General features: G+C 37.4%; 4 protein-coding genes across 9 annotated transcripts; 2 read left to right on the top strand and 2 right to left on the bottom strand.

Annotated features, from left to right (window-relative positions):
* Window positions 1-288: 288 nt before the first annotated feature.
* Window positions 289-1,495, top strand: LOC102804594 (proton channel OTOP2-like). The gene is made up of 2 exons (XM_078011439.2): window positions 289-421; window positions 657-1,495. Exons 1-2 carry the CDS (start codon window positions 289-291, stop codon window positions 1,493-1,495), a joined length of 972 nt encoding a protein of 323 aa, XP_077867565.2.
* A 1,930-nt stretch (window positions 1,496-3,425) lies between these two features.
* On the bottom strand, window positions 3,426-10,994 carry LOC102804710 (proton channel OtopLc-like). Of its 5 annotated transcripts, XM_085497858.1 has the most exons (7): window positions 8,627-8,762; window positions 7,986-8,120; window positions 6,944-7,188; window positions 6,458-6,656; window positions 6,152-6,306; window positions 4,559-5,014; window positions 3,426-3,801 (listed from the first exon to the last, which is right to left on the bottom strand). In XM_085497858.1, exons 2-7 carry the CDS (start codon window positions 8,105-8,107, stop codon window positions 3,650-3,652), a joined length of 1,329 nt encoding a protein of 442 aa, XP_085353984.1. In that variant the 5' UTR covers window positions 8,108-8,120; window positions 8,627-8,762; the 3' UTR covers window positions 3,426-3,649. The 5 variants fall into 5 exon arrangements, with proteins under 5 accessions (XP_085353984.1, XP_085353983.1, XP_085353982.1 ...); XM_085497857.1 differs by lacking the exon at window positions 8,627-8,762 and adding an exon at window positions 10,712-10,994 and having other exon boundaries at window positions 3,696-5,014; XM_085497856.1 differs by having other exon boundaries at window positions 3,696-5,014; window positions 8,627-8,778.
* Window positions 9,494-16,919, top strand: LOC102804824 (proton channel OtopLc-like). Its single transcript, XM_085498266.1, has 4 exons — window positions 9,494-9,587; window positions 13,147-13,343; window positions 15,111-15,307; window positions 15,731-16,919. The coding sequence occupies exons 3-4, from the start codon at window positions 15,118-15,120 to the stop codon at window positions 16,480-16,482; spliced, it is 942 nt and encodes a 313-aa protein (XP_085354392.1). The 5' UTR covers window positions 9,494-9,587; window positions 13,147-13,343; window positions 15,111-15,117; the 3' UTR covers window positions 16,483-16,919.
* Window positions 16,920-18,743: 1,824 nt separating this feature from the next.
* Window positions 18,744-27,517, bottom strand: LOC102804937 (prolyl 4-hydroxylase subunit alpha-2-like). Of its 2 annotated transcripts, none has more exons than XM_085497853.1 (14): window positions 27,448-27,517; window positions 26,436-26,622; window positions 25,752-25,814; window positions 25,038-25,183; window positions 23,219-23,376; window positions 22,830-23,082; window positions 22,137-22,279; window positions 21,866-22,030; window positions 21,578-21,645; window positions 21,327-21,429; window positions 20,188-20,286; window positions 19,336-19,404; window positions 19,146-19,242; window positions 18,744-18,989 (listed from the first exon to the last, which is right to left on the bottom strand). In XM_085497853.1, the coding sequence occupies exons 2-14, from the start codon at window positions 26,618-26,620 to the stop codon at window positions 18,919-18,921; spliced, it is 1,620 nt and encodes a 539-aa protein (XP_085353979.1). In that variant the 5' UTR covers window positions 26,621-26,622; window positions 27,448-27,517; the 3' UTR covers window positions 18,744-18,918. The 2 variants fall into 2 exon arrangements, with proteins under 2 accessions (XP_085353979.1, XP_085353980.1); XM_085497854.1 differs by having other exon boundaries at window positions 26,436-26,651; window positions 27,448-27,479.
* Window positions 27,518-27,620: the final 103 nt, after the last annotated feature.

Raw genomic sequence — 27,620 nt, 5'->3', positions numbered from 1 at the left:
CTTGGAAACGTCTCAGTTCGTACTCGTTGATCTGCGCAACAGTCAAAGTCGTCATCATTGTTTATATGAGACCCATATGCACATGCGCAGCGCGACGACTACCGCGCTTTAAATTAGTTTTCACTTATAAATTTTTACTAGATACCCTGGCAATCACAAATGGCTCATTCTTCAGAATCTCCTCGGAAGAGGCGCAATCGATGCATATATGTAAATCGTACATAAACAACGATCTGTATTTGTGTATTCACCTAACTATAGATTACTCGTTTTGACAGGATCGCAGTTATGTGTCTGTGGGCAACATGCATCAGTGGCTGGTGCAATGAGTTTGTCGGAGAAATTGGTCATCATTTCAAGAACCCATTCGACTATGACGTGTGTAACTCGTCAACTGTTAACTCAAGTGCAACTGGTTTAGGTGGGTGTTTTGGTGTGGATAATTACGAGCCATATTTGTATGTGTATGTAACTGTTAGTTGTCGAACCAAAGATGAAAATGGCTTATCAATATCGGTTCGTTGACCGAACTCCCTTTATATGTGTTGGTTTGTCCTGAACACATCAGCCAGGTTAGCATTCATGTTAGTAGAGATATCTGAGCCGCCAAATCGAAATACACTTATGTTAATTTTGGTTACTTTTATTTGATGTAGATTTTAGGAATGAGAACAACGATTTTAGTCACATGATTGAGGACTCCTCTGCTATACTCGTGCCGGGTGTAATGGAATTTTATCTAGTTATGTCCGGTTTTATGTATGTTATACATGGAAACATTGGACGCCAGGCAACGGCGCAACACCACGCGAAGGAATCTAAATATTTTACTCTGGAAAAAAGTTTTAAAGGCCTTGCTCTGGGTGGCGTTATTCTAGTCTTGTCTATTGTTATTGTTATCTACCATGAGGTAGAAGAGGACGAGAATGGCGAGAAGTCTGCGATCGTTTACTATTTATATGGCATGGCTATGTACCCGTTGACGATAATTGGTAATTTAAATTGCCATTTCAAAATGCGATGGGACAATACTTGGAAAATAAACGACAGTCGCGAAGACGGTCTTCGTCTAACCATGCTGCTCCTATTTGTCTCCACATTGGGCATGTTCGTAAGTGCAATTTTAAACATCATAGCGTGTTCCATGTCACCTGAACCAGTGACCAATTACGCGGTTCTATTAATTCACGAGTGCTTCAAGATCGTCGAAGTGTTCTGTCAAGTTATTTTCCTGTACGATGCCCTTCACAGGGATCCACCAAAGGAGTTCAAACCTGGCATCGTTCGGGAAATAATGATGTGTATGGCTATTGTGTATTTCACCTATTTCTGGATGACTGTTTATGAGTTGAAAGCTGAAAAAGTGAATCGACTCCAATATTGTTTCTATGGTTACGAGGTGTGGTCTATCATTCTTCATTTATTGACCCCATTGGGAATTTACTGTCGTTTCCATGCTGTTCTGATGTATTTAGAACTTTGGATAAGTGGATAGATTGTAACCATGGCAATTATCTAAACTAAACAAATTGTCATTTATTTCACGTTTTAGTGTACCTTGATTTATTTATGAATCACGTAATATCATCGTCTTAGATATATCCTGTCATGCAGCGTCATGCAGAGTATGTAATTTATATGAATGAATTATTTCTGGCAGCTAATTTCATCAAGCAACGCCCTCGCAGGCTATGGTGGATAAGACCTTGCTCCTTGGGAATCCAGTACTTAAATAGTACATATTTATAGAATTCATCTTTGAGGGATTACTGTCTATCGGTAATAGAAACTTCGGGTTAGTGGCTTAAGCATGGATAAATGATCTACTAGTAACTCCCACACGTCACATGCAACAAACGAGGATTACAGACTGCCCCCGCGACAATTAGTTAAACCTCATTATTATGTATTTTTGTTGTACTAGTATTGATTCTTTATCCCAGCTCCCGTCAAAGCCAGTTGAATAACTTATAGTTCAGTCAAGATACATTCCTCTTTCAATTGCTCTGGTAGTAGTTGGTGTCAGCCTACACTTTATTTCATTGCTGTGCGGTAAATGAGCTGTGGGGATTAAACGGGTTACCGATAATAATGAAGAATTGCAGTAAAATTGTCTCTAATGAGTGAATAATAGATAAACTCTTTGGGAGGGTAATGGAATTGTAAAACATACTGCGTTAATCTTGCTGACAATTGCTCTTTTTTTCAAAATAACTTTTAACCAATCTGCAGTTTTGTATTGTCCCAACAAAAGCGTGAAGGTCCCAGCCACATTTGATGATTTCTCGGATATTATAGATACGCTTGAATAAAAATAAAAATATTATTTCACACACCACAGGTCGCACATGCAACTCAACTAGGAGTCATTATAAACACGTGCAAATAGTAAAATAGCACACCATAGCTGAATACAAATAAATTACATATGCTGTTTGCGTTGTCTAAAAGTTATAAGAACAATTATAGCTATGTCTACAATAAATAATTTCAGAATATGATCTATATTGTTCAAGAGGTTAAGTAAATATAACTTTTTAGCTCCAAAACGATCTTCCAAAACGGAAGTTGAAATAACTTACTGAGTATGGGTTCTATGGATATGTCTGATTGTTGCATATACCCGGAATAATATATTCGCAAAAATGGATAGACTTAACAAAGATGAAAACAATTGTGTCAAACGGTTGACGGAATATACATTTTGTTTGTTTTTATGGGCGCTGGCTATATATAGTTCAGAGACTAGCTCACCTAACAGCTCCGGGACCCTAGACCATTGTTACTATAATGACATCACGTACGTACGTTTGCGTCACACGACGTTGCAGTATTATTTAGGATCAACGACTTGGGAGACATAATATACATATATTACATGAATTTAATAAATACATTGTTTACTAATCGTGTTCAGTAATGACAATTAAATGCTTTAATTTGTTAGACATATCTCTGGTAGTCATTGGATGATCGCATGTTTACTCTACCTCGTCTTAGAGTTTTATTGGAGAGTATGTAATTTTTCGTAAGAGAAATGGACAGCGAGGTGTTACCTTAGCTGATCGTTTAAATGAATAAAGCTAAACTCTCTGTAATGAACTAATGTGTATCCTTTTGGTCGAATCCCTACACACTACGATCAGTTTTTCGCCCATCTGGTATTAATGAAGCCACGTGGCACCCATGTATCGAATAACTATTGCATGTCTTTGTGAACTTAGCACAAATTCCAAGGCAAGAATAGTCATTCGTAATTTGCTGTTGATGTGTTACATACATTCCAGTATGCAACAGATCCGACCTCAACCTTTTTAATGACACCTTTCAAAATCTTTGAAACAAATTAAGGCACTGTGCCACAATATCTCATCATGTTTACCACTTAACTGAAATAAGCCAGTACATTGGCTGTTCAACCATACACGTGACGAACATGCAAATTTTATTCATCTCACTATGTCTACAACATTTGCATTTTCACGAAAAAAAATCGAAAGAATAAATCTTAAGACGAAACCAAATCGCATTTGCAATGCTAAGAGATCGCTATGCAACCATATATGCTATGATTACAGCTACAAATTACTCACATGCAAGGACATTTGTCAATTATAAACCCCTATTTCGTGCTACTGACAGAAATGAGCTAAGAAGACACTCGTACTGGCTTGGAAAAAATACAACCCAATAAATAAGTGCGTAAATTTATTTTAATACGGTTTAAATCGTGGCCCTTCCAAAGAAAATTACAGTTACCACTGATATGCGTGTCCATTTCACTCTCATTTGTGATACCACCTGGTAAAAATAAAATATATTAAATATATTTGAAATCATTCCTATTGAAGTTGAGTTATGCTTCATCATTATTATCATTTGTATCATTATATTACTTTATATGATTGTAAATATGTGAAAGTGTTTAACCATGATATCCGATTTTTTTTATAAAACGTGAAAATTACCCAACTTGCTTACAGATCGTTGAATATGTATTGGTTGTATGTAAATGTTGACAAGTAACGGTTTCCTCCATAAAGGTATGTACATTTTTGCTATATCTTAGCCTTTTCGAAGTATTCATGTACTGGATGCATTATTATACTATTTATCGCTTACCAAAAACAAAATATTACATCAATCGAGATCCATTAAAAGCTTTCCCAAATCTCCAACATCAGTATAACAGAATGAAATCGGAAGTACATTTCTAGTGGGGAGGATAGGTGCACTATAAGCGACCATGCAATTTTGCCATAGAAGCAATACTGTACAGGGTGGACGTAAATGTACTGGAGCTCGTAGAAAGTCAAAAGCCACAGCGTGAAATTCGAAAGGATTAAAAACAGTACAAACTGTCGAACTATAATCGCTCTCGATTGACCAGGTGGTGGAGATCTGTGAAGTGTTTCCACTAGAAAAGTGACTTGTGCAAACACACCCACGATTCGAAGACTCTCCTTCACCAATAAAACTATTGCATTGTGTAAATGTCGGTAAGAATCGACCGAGTAATAAGCAGCAACGCAGGCGAAAATTGGGTGTATTAACTGACCAACGGAAGATAGCAGTAACAGTCCGGTCTCAAGTTGTTTGTCGTTCCTCGCAGATGCATTATAAATCCAGTCGCTGTTACGTATTCGCAAGAATCCAGCAAGCGAGGCAATCACAGTCATTAAATACATGGTGCCTACATAACCATAGTACATAGATTCTGCTTCGAAAGGGTCTTTGCTGACTTCTCTGATATACCCCATGCATATCGCAAATGATGACACGATCACAAGTATACCCAATGCAAACCCAAAGTAACTGTTTTTCAGACTTCTGTTTTTGCGCACCCTGGGTCGTATGTCCTCGATGACACACGTGTTACCAACGTTTGTATACATATAAAACATCACCCCGGACATAATGATATCATACTCCATCGCTGCAGGTACCAACAACGCGGAAGCCGAGTGCAGGATACTCATGAAGGTGAGCTCGGTTGAGTTGTTAACAGTTGAATCTGTAATCATTAACACAGACTGCATGTTAGTAGCGGTTAAGATGTGTTTGTGTGTTAATTGCCTGAGTCTACATACACTATGTAAAATACGCGACACAAATAACAGAGCGTGTTTTGAAGACAGATAACTCGCACTTGGTGTTTATTTATTTTGCTATATAATTTGCATATAGTGAATATTCATGTATATTTTTTGCCCGGATATGACGATTTGTATAGGCTAACTCGGATAAGGAGATAAAAAGAGGCTGTTTATCGTTGATTTCAAAAAAAATACGAGATGATTCGGCACTGGCGTGTGACACTTATCTGTTGTCAGAAATTGGGAAAATGATTTCATCTATAACTTCAAAAGTTGAACTTCAAATTGACTGAAAGTTTAGAACATGGTAGCACACATGTATTAGTGCCAAACATGCTTATAAAATAGTTGTCATGGAAACAAAACTGAAAATATTTTTTTTTATGTTTTTCTACCAAATGCTAAAATTTCCTTATATTGTACAGAATTTACCGATGTGAGTAGGGTATACAGGTGATATATTACCTGTTGATCACAAAAAGGGGAAAAAAGTGTCATTCTACATACACGACTAAAGTACCGATTTTTATTTTTCTAACATTTTTGGCAATATTTTCACTTTATGTGTATTTATAACATTCTAATTTCCATTACTATAATTATATACATGAGTAATATGCACAACGAAAATTTGATGCGAACTAATTCGCATCAGTATTTCTCATGTTATAGATGAAATCATTTTCTGATTTTATGACAACAGATTCTATGATGTCATACTTTACCCACAACCCTTTGCTTGAGAATCAAGATGGCTGACTACATATTACTAATGAAAAGTTAAATATCTAGAGAATGAAAAGTAATTATAATAAAAAACTGTAAATTGCATTCTCATACATTTGTGGAGCTTTTACTTGAGGAATCATTATGTTGTTTGGCTTGATGTTTCCTTTAACTATGGCGTTATTGCTGCATTGCATTGTGGGTACTAGTAACGAAGGTTTGGGTGGGACGCGCCGGTTCATTCTAAATCCACACTTGATTTTCGACAAATGTGTGTGACTTGAACTTCAATGTATGTTTGAAATGGTTTCTAAAACTGAATGACTCGCCTTTCAGATCTAGCCATTGGGTATTATTGACATCCGGGTTACTGCACCTGAGTTCACCTGTATCATCCTTTGTGATCCATGTTTCCGAAGTTTCCTTTGTATACAGCCGACACCATGTACCAATATTACCGGCCCAGATGCATATCACGCCTAATCTATCGACGAAAAACACCCCAACATTACAATGGATTTAACTAAATGTTATATTAATGAGAATTATATTAATTCATATATATATATATATATATATATATATATATATAATTTATGTTTTGGTTTATGTTAGTATAAGTATACAAAACTTACCTTGCTAATAAATTATATTTGTTGATGCATACGTTGGAATATTCACACACAAATAGTAACTGTGCTAAAGTGAACAATATACGGCATATTGACGAAACAGCAGTTGTAGTGTTAGCTCCGATATAACTCTTATCATAGACAGCCGCCACTGTCAACCCACAGTATAGCATAGCACAAGCCCCAAACAAGACTGCGCCAACTTGGTAAGAGAAAAGAACACAACAAATTAAAGAAGAAGATGATTTTATTGGAGAAAGTATCTCTACATTGTAAGGCAAACCACAGCCTCATATAATGCATAATCTTACGCTTGTTTTTCAAAAATCCGTGATCGTCGAGTAGAGCCACTTTACTGCTATTTTAAAACCCGCGTTCAATGATGACAAAATGCGTGGATCTCGATAAAATTGTGCGTATACGTGCACGCACTCCCTAAATGAGATGGGATGAGAGACATGTCCCGCCCGAAAAGCATAGAATAATTACCGAATAAATAGTGCGACCTGGCGTTCCGTTGTACAAACTCGTCGCCGGACCTTGGGCGAATGAAAACAAACTTTAGCAGAATCATTGAACATATCGAGGTGGTATACACAAATATGAAGTACCCATCGTTGTCTTGCTCAGCCACTTTCTCACCATGTTTGAGTATAAATGTCAGAGTTAAGGCGACTCCAATAACGACCAATGTGATGCCAGCTAGCTGTCCACATACGGTACCGCCCGGTGACCTGAAACAGACACAAAGTACAATGCGTTGACTAATACCATTGTTCCGGATGACAGTGATGTTACCTTATCGTACTCTGTACCATGCGTAAACCCTATAAATGGGTTTCGTAATCATCTACATATACCTTCTTTACTAAATATCATTAACACTACTGTTTTACCTAGACGATATTCTTGTGGAAAAGGCATGAGCAAATACTTCCCGATATCCAACGCAAACGTCCTCCTGTGATAAGTGACAGGAAAGTTCACGTGTTTCGGGATCCCATGATTCATGTAGATTTAGACCATGACGTCATATAAAGGAGGCATTCATTGTGGCCAGAACGAGACTGATTTTCTGCCAAACTAAACGAAAATGAGAAGGCTTCTTAATAGATGCCCAAAATATTAACGTATATTAAAGTAAAGAAGACGTCACCTGCTCTCGCGCAGGAATTGTGTTCCAAGCGACGACGATAACGCGTGCTAAAACGCAAAGGCTTTAATCGGTAGGCGCTTTTTATTATAATTATTAATTTAAATTATTTATTTTAATATTTATTTTTACAATAAATTTGCTGGATCGGCACCACAAACAAAACAATTCTTGCAGCCACATATTTGTAACGTCAAAAACTAATTAAAATTAATAAATATAAAAAATAATTAAGCCAACCAGGATCTTATTTTAATCGGATTGGGATATGGAGGTCTGCCGCGTGCGCAGGTGACGACTCCCCCGTTTTAATGACATATTCTTAGCAAGCTATTTACGCCATGACTGCATTATTGCAGTCGATCTTTCATTACTTACTCTTCTTTGCTGACTGCCCTTTTTCTTATAAGATTCCTGTATTCGTCAATGTCCACAGAATTTAATGAAATGGTCTCGAAGTCCGGCAAATCAGCATTAATTGCTCTATACGAGGTGGCCATTTTCACAGGAACACTGATAAAAGCAAATAACAAAACGAGAAATTGTACGTAACGCCGTTTCGATTATGTTGGTATTATCCACGGTCAGGGGGATTACTGTGGTTTTATAACATCGATATATAACGGTGTGTCACCACCCAAAAAAACAAAGACACTGTTTTACTGTGCTTCCAAAGCGCGAGTTGAAAGCACTGAATGGACACTACACAGTACAACTTTCAGTTATGGCTGAAGAAGATACTTGAGACTCGCATTTTTAGTGACTTTTCGTTTGAGAGCAGTTCTCTAGAGCGTGGTCGGCAGGTTTGCAATAACCTAATTGAAATAGCTACAATGTACCCAATTCAGTAAAACACAAACTAATAGTTATGCACTAGTTGTCACGAATGCGAGAAGCGACTTCCCGAGAGTTACGCACTGTATGCCGTTAACGAACACAACATACTAAGAAGAGAAGCCCCTCTCACTGCGAACGTCACTCATCTTGCGCCACAGACAGTAGATTAAGACAAATCTCACCTATACTAGTCGTAACAACTAGATCATCAGCAGTTAGTCGGCATTTTCCAGCTACAATTCCACTTGCCATGTAACTAAGTACGATTATTTGCGTACGTGCTGTAGTGACTCATAGCTCAATATACAAGAAAGCTGAGCCACGACAAACCGCCCACTTTCTAAATATAACCACATTGGAAAGTCCCGCTCTCAACATGGATGTTATTGTTTGTTGACAACGTGTTTGGAAAATTAGTCTTTTAGAGTATCATAACACTGATTCTGATCCAGGTTCCGCACGTCTGTAGAGCTTTGTTCACATAAAAATGAGACAAATGTATTGTGGGTTATGCAAATGTAAATCTTCCAACGCTGGTAATTAATAGAAACTTTTAAGGCAAACTTGAGTAAGTGTCGGGTAGTATATTTTATACACGCGTATGAACTGTAAGTTAAACCACAGTCCCTCTATGTAGGTAAACTTACATATTTTGCGTCATAAACTGAAATGTCTATGTCATCTAGATTTACCTGTAGTGTGACTAATAATCAGTCTATTCACTATGTATAAGATACTCCGAACGGCTGCCCCAATCAGCATTGAAAAACACGTTATATTTATGTCCATTGACCAAATTTAGAATGCGTGCTTCTACACAATCACAGGATGTCTCGGCCTACGGATGAAACTTTAGATTTTACCTGCGCCGGAAACTGGAAATATGATAACTGTCTCCCCGGCACGGTGTTTATTGGTAATGTATAACCACATGAAGCTAAATAACGTTCACGGCATCGTATTATAGAAACAATGACAGATATGTCCAGGCAGGTTAAGTCACCGTACGTACATATAGTATTCCAGTTGTGATTGGCTGTCACCGTGAGGTCGACGACTACTCCGAGCTGATTAACATAATGAATGAACACGCTCCTGTTGACTAGAAATCCCCAGATTCATCATAATGGAGGCCGTTTTAAGGTTGTTGATTAACATACTGTATTCCCGTTAGATGATAATAGTGATATATTATTTTTAATATAGTCTGATTTGAGGATATTTGTTAGTACTCAACAGTCTTATTTATCTAACTATCCAATTATTTATTTGCTTCAAATCGAAACCTCGATTCGGATCTACTAATTTATTGTGAAATACAGACGAAAACAATTTCTCATAGTGGGTTGAGAGAAAGCGGTCGTGGGTTTGGGAAGAATATCTGAAACAAGACATGCACGGCTATTGAAATAAAAATTTCGGCATTGATATCTCTGCACTTGACGATTATACTTGAAACGTTTACAGGCGTCAATTGTAAGTAACGCTGTTTAGTAGATTATGTTGTATGATTGGGGGATATACAAATGGTTTATAAAATCTATAGGGCTTCGGTGTCATCGGCACCTATAAGAACAAAAACATTGTCTTTTACCGGCTTTCAGAGTGCGGGTTCAATGCACTGAATGGGCACTACACAACACAACAACTGGGCGTTGAAGAAACTTGAGATCCGCATTCATACTGTATTTCCGTTTGATCGCGGTTCCCTAAAGCGTGGTCAACCTAATTGAAATACCTACAATGGTAAATTCAGTAAATACAAACTAAAAGTCTAAACAAGTATGCACTAGCTGTCGCGAATGGGAGAGCAGCCTCCTGGCACGTATGCAGTTAACGAACACAGCATACTAATAACTAGCCACTCTCACCGGGCATGTCAACGTCACGCATCTTACGTCACATATAGTAGATTATAGTCAAATCTCGCCTATACTAGTCGTAACGTAGTTAGTTTTTAGTCGGTATTTTATTTCCAGCTTGCTACTATTTTACCTGCCAAGTAGTTAATGCGACTACTACATGCGTACGGGCTATCCAGCTTATAGTAACTTGTATATTGTCGTTTTTTGTTCACATAAAAATAAGACAATTGTATTGTCGGTTCAAGTTAGGAAATTGCAAATTCCACTGAGTTAGTAATTAATACAAAGGGAACCCCGATTAAGTGTCGGAGTGTCTATTTTTACTTCACGTGTAATTGTAAACTTTGAGTTAAACTTACACATTTTACGCTATGAACTGAAATTTATCAGATCTAGACTTACCTGCAGTGTTATTGATGGTTGGTCTATCCACTATGCATAAGATGCTCCTATCGGCTGCCCTGAAAATACGTTATGTCCATTTACCAAACGTGGAATCGCGCGATGACTGGCCTGGATGAAACTTTCGAATTTACCGGCGTCGGAAAATACGATAACTGTCGGCCCGGTACGGTGTTTATTAGTTGACCTAGTATTACATAACCACACGAAGCTAAATAACGTTCATCACTTTAAAGCGGCATCGTATTATAGAAACAATGACAGACATTTCCAGGCAGGTCAAGTCTGTACGTATATATACTACTACGTACGTACATTATTTAAATAGTTTATATAGTTAGTAATATGTGGGTGACTATGATCTCTAGCCTGAGGACGCCGATTTCCCCGAACTAATTAACATAATCAATGGAGACGCTCCTGTTCACTGGAAATCCACAGATTCATCAGAATGGAGGCCGTGATAAGGTTGTTAGTTACTGTTTTCAAGTTGGTTGAGCTTATTATTTTAGTTGTACATTATTTTTAACGGCGAGTCTGATTTGATGAGATTTGTTAGTAATCAACAGTCTTAATTCTAACTATGTAAATATCTGATCATTTATTTGCTTCAAATTAAAAACTCAGTTCTTAGTTACTAATTTATTTCGAAGGACAGGAGACAACAATTTCCCTTACTGGGTTGTGTGAAAAGAACTGAGGGCTTTGGTAGAATAGTAACGATTACTAAAACAAGACATGCACGGCTACTGAAATTGCAACTTCGGCGTCGATAGCTCTGCATTTGACAGTTATACACTGAAACGTTTACATGTCGCCTACGCGAGAGGTGTAATTTAGCATAGGCTTAACATATAGGGCCACCTCCTATATTAATTTCTTTCTCAGAATGTTAATATGCCATCGCAACTTTAGATAAGCATAACAAATCTAATACGGTCACAATATATGTGATAATTAAGTACTGGCACTAGCTTCACACCTTGATGACAAAAAACAAACAAAAAACATGGATTGCCAACCCTGCCTAAAACGAGATTTCTAATATCCACTCTAGAACGACATTTTCGTGAATTCAATTTCCGCACAATGCAATTCACTGGGACTTTCCGATGAATCAAACGTATGTTAAACAGTGCCTTGATATGCTAATTAGTTCGCAGAAGACAATGACCCCGGATGACACCCTCCCACACGTCGTTTAAAGACGATCGTGTTGAGACCAACTGCTGTTGCTAATATTCCGACATTGAAGCCCATCTAATTCGGGTTATTTAGATGCATGTTCCGATCAGTGGGAAGTCATTTTAGTTTTATTTTAATTTCGCATGACGTCGGCAAATCGTTTTTTTTTTGTGGTTGTACACTGACCAATATGTTTTTATTCATATAATCGTGCTGTTTGCATTTACCATCACAGTCCCTCGTGGAGGGATTGTGATTTGTCGTATCTGATTATTAAGAACCACTGTATTGAACTTTTTAGGTTAATATAAACACATAATTCACACATCTTTCATTCAATATAATCCTTGATATTATTTTCTATGTGTACTAGTAACTACGCATTTCATGATCAACAGCGCCACCAATCAATGTGGAGACAACGTACGCTTCTGGAACTGCAATTCAGCCTAAAAACACAATGTTGACCGACGTAACCTCCTCCGTTATGTAACATAGTCAGACAATTGCATTGTCGTGGGAGTGGCTCATCAAAGTGTCAATCAAAAATGTTTTTTGTAAAAATATAATAAAAATATACAAAGAACATGCTTTTTCTAGTACGTCACCATTACATGAGCTTTACGTTTTTTAATCCATTTTTACAAGTTAATAACTGAGAATCTACCATATTAACAACAATTATTCTTAATATTTCTCCCCGGATCAAAGGCGGGTATTGCATTCAGTCAGCTATGGGGGATGACCCACGTGGTGGTGGGTGTTGTGCTGACTGTATCGTACGTGCTGGCGGATCCAGCAAACAGTCTCACACCCAGTCAAGTCGACGCCTTCTATTTCTACCTATTTATAAGTTCAATCTCGTGCATGGTGTTCATAAAAATGTCCGGAATGGTTCGGCAACACGATGGAGAACGTCGTCCACATGGCGTATCAGCATATATCATTGGTTAGTGAACGCAAATCCATCAAAGAATATTATTGGCATCAAAGCGGCGATGTCGTCACCTGCTCGTGCGGCAGGCGGCCACAGCGTGTCGTTGTTTACAAATAAGCGTCCACCCATAAACCTTTGCGTTTTTAGCGTGTTGTTATAGTCGCTTACGACCCAATTTTCGCGCAGGTGACGTCAGCTCCGTTTTAATATTGAGACACATTTTAATGTTACGTACCATTTCTTCTATGCACACTATGTACACTATGTGTACCTGATTGTCTTCAGTACATAATTTGTATGTTTTTTTTCTCAGTGGGAGCAACGTTGTTTGGTGTATGTGCTATATTAGAGTGTGGGTTTACTGTTGGTGCAGTGGCAGATGGAAGTTACGCGACAGGAAAGCCAATGAACGCCGCGGAATCAATCGCTCAAATAGCTTTTATTTTTTGCCAGTTGTTATTCGTGTGGGCTTTCAGATGCCATTTTAACTAAGTGGCCTCTGTTTGCTAGGTGAGTTTTAACTTCCTTTTTTTAAACAGTCTCCAATCAATGCAACACATGGAACATACGTAATCATGTCATGTTTCCTCAATTTTTGGCCATGTGATGTTTTGCTTGATTTTCAGTTGCGATCAATGTCGCGAATTTTTTCGTTTAACCACACCCTGTTTTTGAGGAATACGTATAATGTTGCAATTCGTCTATATTACAAGTCAGTGAATCACGCATCACGAAGTTCTGATAACTGTTTATTGAACATCGTGTTACAATTTTGGCGTGGCTTCTCAATAGTGGGCGTGGTTTCTCAAATATGGGCGTTACTTGGTGTTTTCGTAGCTCGTAAATATTCAGCATCTCGTTGTTGTTTATTTGTCAATTTCACTATCGGTTGCCCTGGACGCCCTCCCCCACTGGTGTTATAAATATACTACAACTGAGTGCCAGTGCCCGACATGGTTTATTGAATTGGTGTTATATTACAAATACTGTACCTAACATCGGTGACCACACAGTTGTAGAAACCCTTAAACGTTTTTCAACCTCGTCCTCGATCTCCTGCGTTCTTCATGTCGCAAAAACTGCACGTTCCCCTCATGCGGTAAACTCTTGTATAAGGGATTGGTCAGTTACTTCGGCCTAAGGGGAGTCGGCAGATTCCATTTTGCCAGCTGTAAATCTCAGTTGACCCACCCCCTATCAAATAAAAAAAAGTGGGTGACCCACCCCCAACATTATATTTTAAAACATGCTGACCCCCCCCTAAAAACAAACATTAACAATTTTGGCTCTGACATGATTACAAAATGTATATGTGCAGTAAAAATATGGTTTGCCATAATTTTTAGTGTTTGCATTTAATAGACCTTAGGAGGGGAGGGGAAGCATAAAGCCAAAAAACGACTACAGAAAAGGCTGCAGGAAGGAGGGAAATCTATGCTGCTAAAGATAGTAAATAAAAGCAAAGGTTAGAACTCTTTGAAAACTAATTTGGATTTAAAATATCTTTCATATCTTATAGACCAGGAATGCTTTACACCCGAAGTACAGTCTGTGCTTATGAAAACAAAGGACACTTTGATTTTTGCTTAAATTTGTGTTGGATTTTGGTATTTCACAGAGCAAAATATGCATTATTTAAAAGTTAAAAAAACTAAAAAAAACTATTTATTTTTTCATCATTTATTTTAATTTATATATCAGCATTTTCACAAATTTAACTTTTTTGATTTGCTGAACAAAAACTGTCACTGCTTTTTGTACTAATTGCTGTGTCTTTCCGTCTCCCGTCTCCTGTTATATGGATAAATCCAGTAAATATCTTATACAATGGTGACTTCAGACTTTAAATAGAATAATCTGATATCAGCAGCACATGGACTTGGGATGTGCTTAAAACTTAACTGTATAATTGGGGTTCTAGCCGCATTGCATAATCTGTTAGTTATTTGGCAACTTCAACCCCAAAATATTTAGCATATAACATTTTTTGCATCAACAAATTCATAGGCAATATAGGTAATAGTTATTATTAAGAACACATTTGTACGATTAACTTTTTTATCTTTTGTTCTGAAATATTTTTTTTTTAAATATATGCATAAGCGCATGTGTGAATTCTGGAAAACATGGTGACCCCCCTATTCATGATATCAAAAACAGGGTGACCCCCCTATTCGCAAAACCAAAAACAGGGTAACCCCCTTACTGATCCACCGACCCCCCCCCCCCTAGGCCGAAGTAACTGACCAATCCCTAATATCGTACCGTTTTTTCCAGAGTGGCAATGATGTTAATCTGGGCAACCAACATCAGCAGTTGGTGTCGCTATTACGTCATCGAGACTTGGACTGATTGGACTCACAACAGCAGAATGTTTAATCGATCTGTCATGTGTCCAAGCTATTACAATTTATCTGACGTCAGAGCAAACGTGACAGCATTGACCCAATGGCAATATACGAATGTCGATAAAGGTAAGGAATTGAGGGAGTGTTATAGTAGCAAAGTTTGTCAAAAAACAAAGAAAGTATTTGATGTAGGATCAGAAGTAGGATATCGTTGACAATGAAAAATGCAAAAAAGAAATCTTTTCAGTCGTTTTTTGCCACGTACACCTAGATGACCTCGTCCTCTCAAACGACAAATTGAAGTTGACAGCTCTACGTATATCGACTGTGATTAATTCGCCACTGGCAGTTAATGTGCTTTGATGTTAAAACATAGCATCATTTGCCAAAAAACTTGGCTTAATGTGCTTGTATATTATCCATCCAAATTACTAATGCTGTAGATTAAACTATGAATTCCATGATGGTGTATGTCCGTTTCTTACAGTGTCAAACTTAGATAAGGAAAACGAATTCTCGTTTAACACGATAGTAAATACATCCAGTGAATTCCTGAAATAATTATGTCCGGCATTATGTACTTCCTGTACAAGAACGTTACCGGAAGAGGGGACCTGGAAGCTGAAGGCAGAGATCGAAATCAGCCTCATCACGATAAGGCAAAGCATCGCACCCTCAGCCACAGCTACATAGGACTAACAATGTTTGTGTTAGCCCATATAGGGCTGGTGAAAAGAAGTGATGACAGTATGGCCGAGTATGTATACGATAGTTTTCCCATGGCGGTGTATATCTCAGGCTGCGTTGCTAGTCTGGTTGCTCTAATACGGATGAATTCACGTAGCTGTGGTTGGCGAATTGATAACACGGCAGAAAACAACCTAGAGACTGGGTTGTTATTGATCTCCTGCGCAGGTCAACTTATCACATCCTTATTCACGATTATAGCGTGTTCCCTATCTGCAGATAACACAGCAGGGATCGTGGTGGCTTTAGAGTATGCTAGGACTTTGCAAGTCTTCCCACAAGTGATATTCCTATACGACGCCCTCTATCGGATACCACCTCCAACGTTCCAGCCTTCTTGCACGCGACAGTTGGTTATATATTTAATTTTTTGTAACATCACTTTATTCTGGATAAGCATCTATGATTTGAAGAACGTGTACGTCCATCTCATTTCAAATTGTTTCTATGGAGCCGATGCCTGGTCAATTATCCTTCATTTAGCAACACCCTTAGAAATTTACTTTCGGTTTCATTCCGCAATAGTCTTGTTAGAGATATGGGAACGAGGCTGAATTTTTGTTAGATATAGTAGAACGAGCCTAAGAACACGACGTGTTAAGGCTGGCTGCTCACAGCTCATTATTTAATCTAGACTGTGGGATGCATCTTTGAATGCATGGTTAAATATTTTACAGGTGCTAATTTAGTGTTGTAACATGGTTCCCATGGCAACTTATACAATCTTATTCCAACTAGTCACGTCTTCGGGACGTGTGTCAAAATAAAGCTCACTTACTGAGTTTACTGAGTGTGACATTTCTCACCACTCCTCTTGCCATTATGACACGTTTTCATACTGTGACGTGTTGTTAAAACCCGATCGTTTCCGGGCATACGAGTCTCACTTGTGAGAATGGGCATGTTGCATGTAAAGTAGGCTATGTTTGATGTGATTCGATATCCATGTGTATTAAGAAGAGATAAAAGAAAATCTATTGAATGAGAATAAGCTTCTCTGGGCAGAGTACTGTGTGTATGACAACACGATTGTTAGTGAGATCGCAGTATGTATGGCGTGCATTTCGGTATGTAACGCGATCGTCCTGCGCCACCGAATCACCGTGATTACATCGAAAGTTGAAGAAAGGCGTTTCCCTCATGACAAAAGCAAGCGTTTTACTTACACCCAGTCTCGCTCGCCACACCAAGAAAATTGGTCTATGCTATCCTCTCAGGGGGGGGGGGTCTTTCAACCAAAATGGGTAGGGGTGTATGGTCAAATTACTTTTGACCCCACCCACTTCCAGACCGATGTTTTTAGTAATTACATACCCACATCTAGACCAATATGTTGCTCTTATTTCAGTACTACAGAACGTATGCACATTGCCTCACCATGATTAATGTCAGATTCATAGAACAGCAAAAAACATGTTTTCGGCCGTGGCAGACTTCGCCGCGATTTGCTGTATGCCGCACGCCCTCAAGCGGTTATAAGATTCACTTGGACTCATTTGCATTACCCAATCAGAACTAACGATAGTACCGACACATAATAGTAATTTGTAAAACTAAAATGGTGGAATACGGAAATCAACGTGTTGCTAGCTTTTTGCTCTGTAAACGAACTTACTGGCATTCAAATGAAAGCGCTTAAAAACATAATTATTCATGACTATTCAACTAATTAAAGTTTGACTTTCAAACTCGAGTGCCGTTATTCATATTAATATAATTTTAATGTACATTATGACCAGAAACACGTCTCGGCCAAGGACGTTAGGCTGAAGCTCAGTGTGTATCATATTAGTACACACATGTAACTAGTTATCATATCCTCGGGGGCGGAGCTACGTCACAGACGTTCCACGTTGCTACGACGCGCACCACTGTACATGCATTTCTATGGGCTCTGTGCGCGCTGCTGTGGAACGACGGTCGAGTCGGTGAAAATTCGAGAAAACAACACAAACTCAACTTTGAAGTAATCCAGAAAAAACAAATTTATATATGTTACACACGTAGGGCTAATCGTGTTACACTGTTCAGAAGAGTCTCAACAATCATCCCAAAGTATCGTTTTCTGCGAGTTTTGGGCCTTTGTTTTCACCGCCGCGGGTTGCCAGGAGGTCAAAATGCCCGGATGTCCGCCCCCGAGGATATATGATATAATACTATTTTTGTTAAATATTTTTTCATATGTACTTTCTTCATCGTTTGTACACGTATCCCAGTGGCGTCGGCACGGGGGGGGGGGGGGGTGAAGGGAGCGGTCACCCCTCAAAACAAATGTTGGGGTGGGGGCGTTGCCAAAATCAAGCTGAAATCCTTTGTGCCAGCAAAATTTGCTCCTCAAAATGCAGGAAATTTAGATATCACTATAGGGTTAATGAATATTTAACAGCGCCACCACCGACGGACGTTGACGATTGAGCTTCTTACTACAAGCAACCGAGGAGGATGACGACTAAGTACATCGACCGATCTGTTAGAATCCCAAACATATATTGTAAGAACTAAGTTCTGAATTTTGGTTTATGACACCGTAAACAACATGTTCACTGCCCTTAAGTTGTAATACTTAATTCTGTAATTCTGCGAACAAATCTAACTAGCTGCTACATTTTAGTTCAATACAGGCTCGTTCCTCTAGTCCTTACATCTCATTATGAGAAATGAGGAAAAAAGACGGCCATAGATGGCGTCGTTTCTAGATATCGAGCGGATGAAAACAAAATGTTTTAAGTTTGATTACCGCTATAAGGCCCAATAGCGCCCTCTATCAGCACAACAATGCAAATTCCTACTAAATAGCATACGTTGAAGAAAAAGATTGTTTCTTAGAATAATATTCAGTTTATTTTGTTGGGAAAACAATAGACAGACTAGTTTTTTCAAAAAATGATAACAAAAGTACTCCATAATGCCATGGTACAATTCCAGGAACCCCGTTTCAATAGATTGTTTGTGGGAGTATATCCAGCGAACTGACATTTAGAATTTTGTTTTCATTCATCTTCTGACATTCCACACTTTCGCTTTGAAAACTGATCATAATAGTTGAACCACTTGTTTATAACTGAAACAAATAAGACTGGAGTCAAATTCCTAAATATCTTTCAAATACTAGTAGTATCTACTATAGTGGGGAGTCGGGCATTATGATTAATGGCTTAATGATGATTTCATGGATACAGCATATGCTTAGAATATACTACAAAAACATATAACTCACTCCATTTTTCGCCCAATAGGACAGGACAACTTCCATGTCCACTGTCCTTGTCGAACTCGCCGGACTTTTTTAGGTTAAACCAAAACGCTGCATCTCCCTGTAATAGAGATGGTATGATGAATCAGGAAATTCAAACATGACGTTTGTGACACAGCTTTTAGAATGAACAATTGTTTCCCGAAATACTTACTTTTCGTGCATCAACTTTGACACCTAGTACATCAAACACCGTACTCCCTCCGTATTGCACATCGGTTAGCTGTGTGATGTTCGGAATATTCGAATAAAAAACAAACACACAGATTGTTAGGTGTATATTTGCCTATTTTGTATGCTTCAAGAGATGATTTACAGATGTTTGCTCAATGGCTGATTACATCATAGATCACTTTATACGTCATCATATCGCACAACATCGCATCAAATCACATCTAGTAACACAATGTATGTCACAGTAATTCACTGATACACAGACTGTGTTTTTAGAAAATCGAGTAACAGTGTCTGAAATGTAAATATAGTATACTTTTTGAGGAGACTCAGTAGTGCACTATCGTATGGAACAACTATAAAATAATTGTAAAGCGACTGTGAAAAACATTAACTTGGATAAGCACTCGAGTCAACACATGTCAAACACATTGTATATAATCATATGCATACACAACTAAATCGTTAAAGCAGAAGGGTCGTCACCTGCGCACGCGCGGGAATTGAGTCCCATATGACGATAATAACACACGCTGAAAACGCAAAGGCTCATAGTAGACGCTTGTTTGTAAACAATGACCCGCTATGGCCATCTGACGCACGCGTAGGTGACGACTCCCCTGCTTTAATCAAAACCATTCACAAGAACAGAACAACTGACAAGAACACCACACAACGTAATTATTTCCATGGCATACACGAAGCGATGTCAAGTGTTTCAAAATGCCAAATGCTGATCGCAGAATATCACTAAATAGTGGAGCATTGTGTAGTGTTTGACCATTACCTTGATATTCATATATGCTAAATGTAGAACAATATACACACTCACGTATATCAATAAGGTAGCAACTCTTGCTTTTATCGTGTCGTTGGCATTATTGACGTCCATGTGTGGTATAAAGTGACCACCAATCCCATAGTTGACAAGCTGCAAACAGAACGTAATGTAAGAGAATCATAGTAAACCTGACCGAATACCATCAAGGAGTTTCAATGTACCATCTTTGTTCAGTATGCTAATTAAGGGCGGTGGCCATCGCGCCGCGCATGTGCGACATTTGCGTTGATAAATATTGATTTCCTCTCAATCCAATGCGCTCTTCAAATGGAAATCACGAGTACTAGTTTTGACCTGGACGCCACGTGCACGAATTACCGCCGGTAAAAGAAATGACTTAGTTAAAGCAAAGTAACGTATCTGCTTGTACTCGCTGGTCTACGCTAACAGTCAAAGTCGTCATTCATACGAGACCCATATCTCGCGCATGCGTGACGCGACGACCACTGCCTTTCAAATATGATACACCACGTTACTGTCAGACGGAACATGCTGACCATATATGTGGAATGTACACCGAATATGCATATATGTGGAATGTACACCGACTATGCATATATGTGGAATGTACACCGAATATGCATATATGTAGAATGTAGACCGAATATACATATATGTGGAATGTACACCGAATAAGCATATATGTGGAATGTACACCGAATATGCATATATGTAGAATGTAGACCGAATATACATATATGTGGAATGTACACCGAATATGCATATATGTGGAAAGTACACCGAATATGCATACATGTGGAATGTACACCGAATAAGCATATATGTGGAATGTACACCGAATATGCATATATGTAGAATGTAGACCGAATATACATATATGTGGAATGTACACCGAATAAGCATATATGTGGAATGTACACCGAATATGCATATATGTAGAATGTAGACCGAATATACATATATGTGGAATGTACACCGAATAAGCATATATGTGGAATGTACACCGAATATGCATATATGTAGAATGTAGACCGAATATACATATATGTGGAATGTACACCGAATATGCATATATGTGGAATGTACACCGAATATGCATATATGTGGAATGTACAACGACTATGCATATCTGTGTGTTCATATGGATGTTACATGTATAAATGCGATACCTGGTACGGTTCAGCATTCTCAGTATTCAGGCCAGTTATCGCTTCCAGTCTTCGGCTTATTCGAGGAAGTAATATATTATCATCTGTCTCCTCTAACCAGGCACTGGTATTTATAGACAAATATAAATGGTTAGTAGTTTCGCAGATGTTAGTAACATCTGTGTTATATTAATTTATAGATTCAAGTAACTTATATGTGTAACATTTGTCATAAAATACAGCCAGGAAAAGATATTGAAAGAATTACGTACGTATTGCTAACTCGGCTGGGTGTTATTCTGGATCCTTTGGATTTAGTCGATGTTGTTGATGCTCTGAGCTGCATGATATTAACACACATATGTTAGTCATTCGAAAAAACGAATATGGAATGTACATAAATTCCAGGTCATCAGGAAATACATGAATCTTATGCCCAATCCAGTGCCACAAAATGTGCAAAAAAATATGCTCACATAAGGAAATGCACATTTTATCGTAAGCAGTAATGAATTTAAAGAAAAGCTACCTCAACGTTACGAGAGCGTGATCTTACATACCTTTGGCACAGCAACACTTTTCAGTTGATCTATTTCATGATCGTCAATAACCCCGTGAATTAACACAAGTCGTGGATGAATATGAAGTACTTCCTCTCCAAACGCTCGAAACCCCAATGTCGGGTAGTGTTTTAAATAACATACCAATCCACTATTGCCCTTATGCTACATATTAAGTAAAAATATATGCATATCACCAATAAACACATTTATTTCTGCTTATAACTTTTGTACGAAACTATATTCCAATGTTCAAATCAAACGTACTAACGTTTACTTTCCCGTTGCAGCAATCGTTGAAGTCTTTAAACTTTACAGTCCTCGGTGGATATAGTCGTTCAGTCTCATTATTAGTGGTATTGGCAATTGCTTCAAACGTTGTTCTATTCTTCAGAACATAATCGTTTTTTGGATCTGCTCATATTGTAAATTACATAATATATAGAGCAAGATGTTATTAGATATAAGTAAGTCATTTCTATTCTCGATCGCAAAAGTTACTCGACATTTCCGCCATTATGATATTAGTAGGTAGAAACATTGATAGTTATTTGCGCGTAGGTTAAATCTGACGTTTAGTTTTATCTAGTGTAATGTATTTGCCAGTTGTTATTGTTTTGTCCCTGTGAATTATTTTGTCAGTCGTTGTCATTTGTTTTGTGTTTTTTTTTTGATTTGCCAATTTCCCTATATGACTTTTCTCTAACGATGCGAGGTTGGGTGTATTTTTTCCACTATACATCGAAACGGTAGTATGCACATCTCTAAACATCATTTGCACATAGTGAATAACAGTTTGATGTTTATATGCGAATTGAAGATGTTCACCCGGGTGGACTCAACATAGCGTGTCTCACCAGCCGATTATGATTGCATTTTCAATATAAAATTCGCACTGTGTATTTCATATTATATGTGATTCAACGCCAACTTCGAACATTGACAGTGTTTTAAAGAGACATACCTAACATTGACAATTCTTGGAAATGGCTCCAGGCTTTATTGAACATATCTGCTTTATACAAGCATTCCGTTTTCAATTGGAGCATTGCAATTTCAGAGGACGATTCCCATGGCATAATAGAATAACCTTCTTTGTATCTTCTCAAACCTTCTTCCATCCATTTAACGCAATAGTGTGTGTCATTTGCCTTGTAGGCTTCATAACCAATCAAATAACAATCGTCAACACTCATGCCAGAAGGAGGTATATCAGGCTATATGGAAACAAATGCTACAAGTTATCTTCGCTATATAAGTGTAATAGGTTATATTGTTTTTATTTATTTTATTTTGCAGATCAGATTTCCCACTCACTCAAAACATGTCATAAACGTTTTTCACGAAACTCACGTCTGTTGCCTTTGTCTTCTGTATGAATTTTCCATCTGCCATGTCCCTGGTTGATATTTCATAGGTTAACTGTAATCGCAATATCGCCAGACAAGCGCCGCTGAAATCAGACTCATCAGGTAACTGGTCATCGTACTTTGTCAAGAATGTGTGTAGATCTGTATGTACAAATAGAAACGCACTTATAATACCATCTTTCCAACTTGAGTTGTTTAAAGCGGGGGAGTCGTCACCTACGCATGCGTCAGTGTCCATAGCGTGTCATTGTTTACAAACAAGCGTCTACCCATAAGCCTTTGCGTTCTTAGCGTGTGTTATCATCGCTTGGGACTCAATTCTCGCGCATGCGCAGGTGATGACCCTCCCGCTCTAACTTACAATTTTACAATTTTAGTACGTGCTCTCACAAAAGAAAACTTCAAAAGAAAAAAACAGCTATGTTTTACGTCAAAGCAACGGTTTTTTTGTTTTTTTTGTCGCAAAGATTTGGTAACATTGGGAATTTTAACGGAAAATGAAAAATCATTGAAACCATGTAGAAATCATTGAAACCATGGAGATGAATGTTGTTCAATATGTTTTATCTAAACTTGTATATTTGTGCGTGTACCTGTGTACTGTGATCAGTGAGAGTAAATTGCAACTGAAATACATTTGATGATTATGGGAGTGGGGCATTTTTAAAGAATGTTTTTCAAAATGTGGAAATACTTGTTTTGAGACAACATTGGCAATTATATTTAAATATATTTAATTAGATTGTTTTACTAAACATTATTTTATCTATTAGATTCATTGCTGTAAGGTATAGATGCAGGTTCGTGAGCACTTGGAAGTAGAATTTTTGTTTTGCTTTTTATTATCCAAACAGTCTTCTCTATAGACTGTTAAAATTTTGTAGAATTGTGAATAGTGGAACATACTCAAAACACGATTTTAAAATATAGATAACAGGTGCAAACATTCTCTCTTTTGAATGCTTAGCAAGATTTAGCAAGGCTGTACATAAATAATAAAAAAGAAACATGGTGAAAAAAGAAATGACGGGATCTCCATATTATGCACTATATTTAACTTTTAACAAAACGATAATACATTTATATTTGGAACTGTTACAGCCATTTTAATTACGAGCATTAGCAAACTTCTTACTGAGTGTTACTGAGTGCTAATTTTTATGCAAATTAGCAATTATCTCAGCCTCTTTTTAGTGCACGTCCCAGAACTTAAAAAAATAGCTCCTAGACGCTTTGACATTTTGTTTTGAAATTTTCACAAATTATTGGCAATGTGTTTATCTTCAAAACGCCGTCGGGGCATTCTTTTTGGTTGAACAGTGTTACAACAATCGTACAGACAACTAGCCTGGGTGTTAAATTATGCATGAACTTGAAGTAGTGAAATTTGAGGTGCTGCCCTGCGAAATTGACAACTGGTAGACAGTTTTCAAGACGGCACTTTCTTCATAGTAAACAGATGTACCCATAAACCAATTTTGACAGGAAACAGAAGCACGGTTTAGAAGCTAATTTTGTTCAATCATTTTTGACCAAAAAGCACATTTTTTGTGCACATTTCTAACTACAGTGTCCATACAAAAAATACTAACAAAATTTTAAAATTCATACAATAAGCTTTCCGAAAATATATAGTTTTGTAGACAAAGGAGGTCATGTTGGTTTCCCAATTAACTAATTAAAATACCTGTCAGGTAAACTGCATCTCTACCGTAAGTCTAAAGTTTGCCTCGTGAGAAATTATGCAAACAAAGCTGACATACAGTAGATTAATTCAAGTGAATGATTGAGAAATTGCTAACCTTGTACAATGATGGAGTCAATATCATCAGTCAAAGTTTTCCAAAATTTAACATAACGCTTCAACATATGGAATGCGTGGATTGGATGGGTCACGTGAGCGTCGTCTGTTACCGCAATCATTGCTGTTTTGGCATGAACCAAGCGACTGAAAGGATAATATATGATATACGAGTTTAAAACAGGTATATTGTTAGTGGCTAGCTTATTTTCAGTCCGATATTTCCTGTCTTAAAGCGGCAATAGATGACGCTCTTTTGGTCCACATTTCTGCGATGGTCGTTAAAATTGACACATTTTAAAATAAAAAATCGAAAAAAGATCGAAAGTTACAGTTATTGCCGCTTTGCAATTAGTTATTTTAACAAATGCCAGTCGCCGAAAACACAGCGTGGTAAATATTAATATTCACAATAATATTATTGCGTTATGCACGAGTTTAGCCAAGTTGAATATTGTTCATATTAACCACAGCTCAATAAATACGTACACAGTTGTTAAAGCGGGGGAGTCGTCACCTGCGCATGCGTCATATGATCATATTGTGTCATTGTTTACAAACAAGCGTTTACCCATGAGCCTTTGCGTTTTTAGCGTGTGTTGTTATAGTCGCTTGGGACCCAATTCCCGTGCATGCGCAGGTGACGACCCTCCCGCTTTAACATTCAAATGACAAAATAATAAATAATAACACTGTGGAATCATGGGATCATTACCTTTCCAACGTGTTTATTCTTAGAGAAACCAAAATTATATCTTGTTGTAGATTTTTAGCGTCTCTGGTGGTAATTTAAAAAATAAAATTAATAATTTAATAGTGTTATACAAATATGTTGATAAACCGACAAAGGTTTGTACATATTATTTTAATTCTGATGTTGGAAGTTGACATACAACTAAAAGTGTATTAGAAATATCACAGAAAAATGTGTACAACATGAAGTTTTGGGCATTTTATTGTATTATATGGAGAGATACATCATAATATCCTAAACTTGAGCTAGGTGGCACATGATGAAACAATGCTATGTGTTCTGTACAGTACGTGTTGACACAAATAATTATGAAAAAATCACATAATATAGTGGAGTTTCAATGACTGAATATTTTCCCAATGTAGACTGTGCACACTTCTGCTATAATGTTAATTTGTGCATATTATTTCATATTTGTCTCTCAAAAAACAGAATGCATTAAAAATACAGCTGCACAGAAAGGTAACTGATACCAAAATAGTTATAGAAAGATTTTAATACAAGATATTGTCATTTCTATATCTTTCTTTGGCAGTTGAAATACAAATCTATACGCCCAGTTTATAAGACAACGGAAAGATCTTTTCTGTAAAAAATCATTTTGAAATTTCGTGAATTTGTAATGCGAGTTCTCACTAACAGTACCTTGTTCCAATGAATTCTCTGAAAACTTGAATATGCGTATCTAAATCTGTTATCAATTTATTTTCAATAGTCACCAAACTCCGGAGCTTTGCCAATGATCGAAATATTTCTTTGCCTTGCGCCAGGCCGAATGCTAAAGCCATCATAATTAGCAGAAAACAAACTGTTGATGGTCGGTTCGCCATTTCTGCAAAAGTAAATCTGGTCAGTAATGACCTAGTGATATTGATATTCAATTAGATTCATTTACTTTAAATAACTAGGATTTCGAGTAAGCGTGACAACATACGTTACAGATAAATAAATTCAGGGTCATACATAAATAGAACGTTTGTGTATTTATTAAAAAAAACACGAAAGGATTTTAACTAAATAATTGCATTCCTTTGTCAGTTTAGTTGTTATTTCTATACTCTGGAATGGTTACTAATGTTATTTAATGTGGCTGATGTAAAGCAAAAAAAAAATAACACTGAATGCACGACATGGTTGAAGTAAACATGTGACTCGAGTCGACGCTTGCGTACAAAAAAGACCTAGTTACACGTTAGGCCACGTTTTTCCATCGGCCACCGAGCATCTCCTAACAAATTCTGATTAGCCAAATAGCAACATTCACTGAGAGAAAATCGATTATAGTCATGTTAGAGACAACTGCTACTATAAATACCGGACGCTATCTAATCTTAATCCTTTCTATTAAGGGATAGCAATGTCCGATGAATTCCCCGTCGAGCAATTTCACTATAAGCTTTCAGGTAATATATAGGTTGTTATAGTATCATGCTTATTAATTTTAGAAAATATCTGAAATTTAGATCAATTGACACTCATTTTTCCTGTTTCTAACTAAATATAGATTGTAGGTGTAACTTGTAAGCTGACGTGTGGCATTTAGTGTTGGGTATTATATTCATATAAAATAAATACGTTTTATAGCATACTGTTTCTAATAAGCGAATCTGGCATATAACTAGGTATTGTATACGTCGAGTAAATAGACTAGACATACCTGTTATATAGCTGACTGAACCACTGCTTCACGTCTACATGTGTATGTACATGCGTTACTCCAATGAACACGTAAATATCAAATGGTGATATTTCTAAATATATCATTGTAATCGGTTCAGAGGTTGGCATTACACGGGGTGTTGTATATCTCCAACCGTTGTGATTTAATGG

Source organism: Saccoglossus kowalevskii, chromosome 4, assembly GCF_978046115.1.
Source record: "Saccoglossus kowalevskii chromosome 4, keSacKowa6.1, whole genome shotgun sequence".
Taxonomy (NCBI): Eukaryota; Metazoa; Hemichordata; class Enteropneusta; family Harrimaniidae; genus Saccoglossus; species Saccoglossus kowalevskii.
Note: the sequence above shows the minus strand (reverse complement) of the source record. Positions and strands in the feature narration are given on the sequence as shown.

What these genes read in the sequence shown, in the direction of transcription:
- LOC102804594 (XM_078011439.2), top strand. Translation starts at nt 289, where the DNA reads ATGTGTCTGTGGGCAACATGCATCAGTGGCTGGTGCAATGAGTTTGTC. An exon ending in CTCAAGTGCAACTGGTTTAG is followed by an intron (nt 422 to 656) that starts GTGGGTGTTTTG and finishes TATTTGATGTAG; the next exon opens with ATTTTAGGAATGAGAACAAC.
- LOC102804710 (XM_085497857.1), bottom strand. Translation starts at nt 8,107, where the DNA reads ATGGCCACCTCGTATAGAGCAATTAATGCTGATTTGCCGGACTTCGAG. An exon ending in CAGGTCGCACTATTTATTCG is followed by an intron (nt 6,657 to 6,943) that starts GTAATTATTCTA and finishes TCTCTTACCAAG; the next exon opens with TTGGCGCAGTCTTGTTTGGG. An exon ending in CCAATGGCTAGATCTGAAAG is followed by an intron (nt 5,015 to 6,151) that starts GCGAGTCATTCA and finishes TAATGATTACAG; the next exon opens with ATTCAACTGTTAACAACTCA.
- LOC102804824 (XM_085498266.1), top strand. Translation starts at nt 15,118, where the DNA reads ATGATGTTAATCTGGGCAACCAACATCAGCAGTTGGTGTCGCTATTAC. An exon ending in ATATACGAATGTCGATAAAG is followed by an intron (nt 15,308 to 15,730) that starts GTAAGGAATTGA and finishes ACATCCAGTGAA; the next exon opens with TTCCTGAAATAATTATGTCC.
- LOC102804937 (XM_085497853.1), bottom strand. Translation starts at nt 26,620, where the DNA reads ATGGCGAACCGACCATCAACAGTTTGTTTTCTGCTAATTATGATGGCT. An exon ending in AGAATGCTGAACCGTACCAG is followed by an intron (nt 20,287 to 21,326) that starts GTATCGCATTTA and finishes TTCTGTTTGCAG; the next exon opens with CTTGTCAACTATGGGATTGG. An exon ending in CCTATTGGGCGAAAAATGGA is followed by an intron (nt 18,990 to 19,145) that starts GTGAGTTATATG and finishes TATTTGTTTCAG; the next exon opens with TTATAAACAAGTGGTTCAAC.